This window comes from Osmerus mordax, chromosome 11 (genome assembly GCF_038355195.1).
Source record: "Osmerus mordax isolate fOsmMor3 chromosome 11, fOsmMor3.pri, whole genome shotgun sequence".
Lineage (NCBI taxonomy): Eukaryota > Metazoa > Chordata > Actinopteri > Osmeriformes > Osmeridae > Osmerus > Osmerus mordax.
This window is the reverse complement of record NC_090060.1, coordinates 13,064,374-13,070,591: the sequence shown is the minus strand read 5'-3', so window position 1 is coordinate 13,070,591 and position 6,218 is coordinate 13,064,374. Positions and strand designations below refer to the sequence as shown.

The following is a 6,218-nucleotide window of genomic DNA, read 5'->3' as shown; positions in this document are numbered from 1 at the left end:
GTTCCAGTTCTTCTTGGCCATGTTACCGTGTTATACTCTTTCTTTGTAGTGTTCTGCCCCTCTCTCTCTCCCTCTGTCCTCTGCTCTGGTAAGAGGAGGGGCTGCCTGGTAATCCTACACCTGCCCCATTCACGCTTGGTACTGTAACTTGCAAAACTGCCCTGACAAGTGCAGGAGATAAACCATACGAATGTACTGGAGCTAGCTGCTGTATGTCCTCTGTAGACATCGCCTCAGAGGCAGGGTGAGAACAAAAAAACTGAGGACTTGGGAGGAGGAAAGGAAGGGAAAAAATAGAAAAACCTGCACTTTAAATGTTGCCTCAGAAGAAGGCTTGAACTTCTGTGCTGAACTTCGGAGCTGTGGGCTCCTCACCATCCAGCCATGTCTTTGGATGAGAGTATTCTGAGAGACATAGTGGAGAGAGAGACGGGTTGTTCTGAGGGGCAGGATGAGGTGGTCCTGGGGCGCATCGCCAGCTTACCTCTGGACCTCTTCCCATCCAGGGACTTCCGAGGGAAATTCAAAAAGATGCGCCACAAGAAGAGACCCACAATTCTTGAAAGTAGGTACAGTAGATACCTTACGCTGTGAGTAATGTCCAAGTGTTTGAGTTGTATCTGCTGTTTGATTTAGATTTAATGGGATTTGTATTCACCCCAAAAATGTGTCCGTATGAAATGCACAGTAACATATGAAATGGACACATTTCAACTACTACTGCCATGCTTCTGTGAAATACCTCACTCTTTTCAAATATTTCTCATGGTCACCTCAAGAATCTATTTAAGTGTTTCTTAGGGACTCTCATTAAAAAGTGGGTTTGTCAGTGGAGATAATCTAATAATGGTAACTTGAACGCTCAGATGCTGCTGTGTATTTTTTGTCCAGATTTTTGCGAACTGGATATGCACCTCTACTGAATGTTGGATTCAGTAGAGGTGAATGTCAGGAGAAAGAGAGAGAGTGAAAGAGGCCAGGCCAGGAGAGAGATACAGTGAGTGAAAGAGGCCATGCAGGGCAGGGGAGAGAGACCAAGACAGAGGTAGAAGTCTGATACCACAGGGATGGTTGAACTGGGCAGACATGCCTCACATTCCTCACCTCCATCAGAGCTTGAAAATACTTTTAATAAGCACTTAATGGGCCCTCTCCCTCTCCCACTCAAGCCTGGTCATAAACAATGTTTACCTCCCCTTAAGTAATTAAGGCTGTCTGTCTCAGCCTAGCTGTGCTGGGGCAGCGCTTCATCAGAGCTTCTTATAAGTATAATATGTGAACTAGCTGACATGATGATTCAGAAGAATGTGCTGTTGTCAGGTCTTGCAGGCACCTCAACGTCACTGTTCCTACTATCACATATTCTCGATCAACCTGTCCGTCTCCTACAGCTAGCCCTGAAGCAAGCTGATATTAGCTTGGCCCCTGCTCGTCGTCAGGCGAGGTGCCACGTTGTAAACACTGTATTTGGTTCCCTGAGGCAGATTGACAGAGGGTCAGACTTGTGTTGTGATGTTTGATTGTAAACATGTAACAGGCATCCCGTGGGTGATGGAAGGTAGGGGTGTTCTCCAGCGCCTGCCTGATGGGCAGACCCATTAAAACAAGCTGTCACTCCTTCGGAAATAGCCAGAGTTAAAGAGGCAGAACAGCTCGTCAGGGTAGGAAACGAACGTCCATTCTGCTATGCAAAGGGAAAAGTGGAAGCTCTACATTAGAGATGTCACAGTGGAAGAGATATAATGGTATGTAAAGTTTTTAGTTAAATTAAGTGCATTGGCTACATGTTTATTGAGCAATGAGTTGCATTTGCTTAGTAATGTGAACACATTGAGCTCCTCTAATAGGTCTGTGTGTTTCAGTCTCTCAGGCTCCACTTAAGCCCTTTCCTGTTTAATGCCCCCCCCCCCCTCTTTCTCTCTTTCTCTGTGAAACTGTTCCACTGGGGAATCACATAATCATCTGGCCCATAGAGCCGCCCCTGCAGCAGGTCACTCCAAGATTGGGCATATTGAAACAGATTAATATGGCTGCTAATGTTATTTCAGCAGAACTGATGCCGAACCTTGCATATTAAACGCATTCTGTCATGGTGTGGCAACATGTAAAGCTACCCTGTTGATTTGCTTAGCAAATTTGTGTTTGCGCAGTTTGTGACGTCCTTGTTCAAAGAAGCAGCACGGCCACACTGGGTACCAGTGTGCTTTCAGCATTATGTGGATGGGCTTGTTGTGCCAAGTACATTCACGTAAATGTTCAGCTTTGCCACCAGAGTAGTGAAAGCTGTGCCATTCCTACATCACCACTCCATCATTGTCACAATGAATGTAAAGGCAATCACATTGACACCATTAAAGCAGCCCGACTGTGCTGCTTGGAATACTGATGCCCTGTCCTCTGGTAGGGCATGACCAGCATGTGGAACAACATTATGTAATGAAGGTCAAGTGGCCATGGGTAGATGGACTGACAGAGGACCTGAGGGGATTTGCATAGAAGAGAGGGGATTTGAAGGTGTGTTTCATTCCTGCGCATGCTTGAAATGGCATGTTTTTTTCACCGCAAAAACAAAACACTTGTGTTTTCGGGGGGGGGGGGGGGGGGTGGAATTCACATACAAACGTAGGCCTTGTGTTTTCTTGCTGGTTTGGATCACATTCTCCATATGTTGGAACTGATTTTCAAGATCCTCTCCCTCCTTTAAAACAACCGTAAAAGGTGTCTAATGTGCAACCTTTCTGTGTGCGAGTTGGTGTGTGTGCTGTGTTTGCTGTTGGTGTGTGAGTTGTGTATGTTGTGGGGAACTGTTCCATGGGCCGTGATTGGATGCTGTGTCTCTGTAGAGAGGCTCAGTGGTGTTCTAGTCCCTCTGAGCCTCATCTCTGCTCACACAGACATGCTCTCCTAGGTCACTCATTTCAGCCTTTATTACATTTGTCAGACTTTGACACAAGGTTACCTTTCACATGCCTTCTGTGTAGTCATCCCTCTCCCACTGTTCTCTCATCCACCAGCCTTTCTGTTTGTCGGTCAGTGTGTCTCATTCTTTCTGTTTCTCTCCCTCTCCCTCGCTTTAATTGATTAATACATTTGCCTGTTTTCCCATATTGAACCTCACAAATCAGGTGATGCCCTTCTGCACAACAAAAACAAGACAGACACAGGGTGGAAACCTCCCTCAATGCTATTGAGTCCCTTGACACAAAGCATTTCTCCAAGTGACACAGCACAAATTTCCTGCTGGCAACAAAATCAATTCCAAACCGGTGTGCCGCTCTGTCTGACCGATCCCATCTACACATTCTGGGAAAACTGTTTAATCTCAGGGACACGGAGATCAACAGATCAGAGGTTTCTCCCTCTTCTCATCTGCTCCCGGCTGCTCTTGCTGTGAGCTCCGGTCCACCCTGCCCCGCTCCTCCTCCCCCGGGCTCCGAGGTGGCTGCTCATCTCGCCAGAGATGCTCCTAGTCAGAGTCAGGCTCCAATACAGAGGAGCCCTGCACACAGACAGACAGCAGTTATTATTAACCGCTTCTCACTAAGAGGATTGCTTCCTGTACTTCCAGTCTCCACGTAGTTATTTAAAGGCAGCTTGTGTCGCCGCCCACTGCCTTCCACGGCTTTAGAGCAACAGAGAGGCAGCGGGAGAGTGCGGAGAGAAAGCGAGAGAGGGAAAGAGAGGGAGAGGGAGGGAGAGAGAGGGAGGGAGAGAGAGGGAGGGAGAGCTGACAGCCAGGGACACAGAGGGAGGAGGAGGGGTCGAGCAGTGTCTGTGTTTTCCCTCGTCCTCATCAGCACGGCCACACAGCAGAGTGCGCATCATAGCGAGGTGACAGCAGCTCTACCTGCTGGTCCCAGGTCAGCTGCTGGCTCGGTTCTGCTCCGGGAGCACCACAACCAGAGGTAGTCCCAGTCAGCCGCAGCCATGGCCAGCCAACAAGACTCGGGCTTCTTTGAGATCAGCATCAAGTCTTTGCTGAAATCCTGGAGTGGCAGTGAGTACTCAAGACATGTGCTTGTTTACTGTTTACCTTACCTCATCCGGCTACTTCGACTGCAGTCTTAGAGGAGGGAGGACCGTTACCAAGGTCCTCCTGCTGCTCATACACATGCCTCCAGCGTGGTCTGGTGTGGTTCTACTGCTTTCTCTTTATATGGGTTTGTCATAGATTCTAAATAGCTCCCATTACGTGCTGGGTCACTGTAATAGGATTAGAGGAGGTTCAGCTTGGTTGCATGTACTGTGCTGTCCAGCTCAATCTCTCTGACTTCCACTCCCAGAAAGGCTTTATAGATGGAATACTTTATGTGACGTCATAACTCTGCTTTATGTAAGTTTGGAAAGCTTAGTGTTGCAAGTTGTAGCATCATCTGAAGCGTTGGGGGTGTTCAGGAGAGGACACGAGCAAATACTGCAGTCACAATAATGTGACAGTGTACAATTTTCTCATAATGGTTATAATACTTTACATGCCACTGTGTAATATCTTTATATTGGTAGTCCTCCCTTGTAAGATAATGAGATGTCACCACTTGGCTATGCTTTCACCTTGAGTCATTGATTATTCAACCTCATTATTCTCCTCCCAGAATACAGCATGTTTGTAAACAAGTCACAATGCAGTGAATCAGAGATGACAACAAAGTGACAGTGGTAGCTTCGTGACAGCTCTTTAACTGCTGTTTAAATGTGGGATCTCAGAGAACAGCCAATAGCTGTGTGTTTGGGAATGGACAGCTGAGGGTTGACATTGTCATGCTCTGTACGGGGCGAGGGTTGAAAGCCCAGCCTGCACGGCTGATCGTCCTGATAGTGTGTGGTGAGGCCAAGGTGCATGCAGGGAAAGATCCTTCAGGGGCTTGTTTCTGCTCCGTGTCCAGCTTGGTGTGGGATAGCGCAGTCTTAGCAAGGCATCGCATCTTGTTTTCCTTTTCTGACTGCCTCACTCCACCAATCATGGCCTGAGGATGGCCCTCTCCTAGCCAATCAGAGAGCATGAGCAGCTGCAAGGAAAGCTTGTGGACTGGGATGTAAACTGAGAAGAAACATCAGTACATCAACCCCTCCCCCCCGTACATCGCTTTGTGTGCCGGCTAAATGAACACATTAAAAAGTATTCACGACTAGTTTCTCTTGAATCCTAACAGTCTACCTTACTCCCGGGTAAAGGAGAGGCTGCAGAAAGAGCTGCACAGTCTGACTTCTACCTGTCACACCCACAGACCTGTTTCAGAAGGGGTTTGCATCAATGGTCTGCACTCTCTCCCACAGCAAGCAGCAGTTTCCAGCATGATGTCAGACTGCTAAAACAGGACTGTTGTTCAGTAGCTGGAGACTGCTGTTTTAATCTGCTTTAATCAGTCCCTCTGCACTCAGCACACTATCTCATCATCCAAATGTATTTTGAGACATTTTAACCTAGAACTTGAGGCTTGTCATAATGTGAGTCGGTAATAGAATGTTGTTGTCCCCTTCTCTCTCTTTGCCCTCACATCCTGATGGCCTAGTTGGTTCCTGTGAGGGTTTCCCACAGCACCTTTTCGTCACATTTCATTCACATTTGCTGCTGTCTTTGTTAACATTTTGATGGTCTGCCAGTACCTGGGTATCAGGCCACCCCTCACAAGACTGCTTAAAACAGTCTCATGATCTTATTATGCACACACAACCACTGTATATGTGTATGGGGAACGGGGGTATGTGTGTGTGTGTTTTTGTGTGTGTGTGTGAGAGAGAGAGAGAGAGAGAGAGAGAGAGAGAGAGAGAGAGAGAGAGAGAGAGAGAGAGAGAGAGAGAGAAAGAGAGAAAGAGAGAGAGAGAGAGAGAGAGTGAGAGAGAGAAAGAGAGAGAGAGAGAGAGAAAGAGAAAGAGAGAAAGAGAGAGAGAGAGAGAGAGAGAGAGAGAGAGAGAGAGAGAGAGAGAGAGAGAGAGAGAGAGAGAGAGAGAGAGAGAGAGAGAGAGAGAGAGAGAGAGAGAGAGAGATGCGTTGTTATCTTGGCTGTATTGTCCTCTAGGGAACACCACCATGCTCAGAGAGTTTGGAGTGATGATGTAATGCTCACTGTGCCTGAGCAAGGCTCTTGTTTGTCGAGTCACATGTAGCGTCTCAGCTTGCGCCCAGCGCTACAGAAAGGACTGCAAGCCACACTGGGGGCTTTCTTCTCCTCCCAACTCCTGCTGAAGTCACGCAACATGAGACCCATTAAGTCAAATGA

General features: G+C 47.5%; 1 protein-coding gene across 1 annotated transcript in view; it reads left to right on the top strand.

The window, feature by feature from the left end:
• Nucleotides 1-276: 276 nt before the first annotated feature.
• Nucleotides 277-6,218, top strand: part of frya (furry homolog a (Drosophila)) — a 42,035-nt gene continuing 36,093 nt past the window's right edge. Inside the window, exon 1 of the mRNA XM_067246995.1 lies at nt 277-565. Coding sequence (XP_067103096.1) covers nt 385-565 — 181 coding nt within the window. The 5' untranslated portion in view covers nt 277-384. The remainder of the gene's footprint in view (nt 566-6,218) is intronic.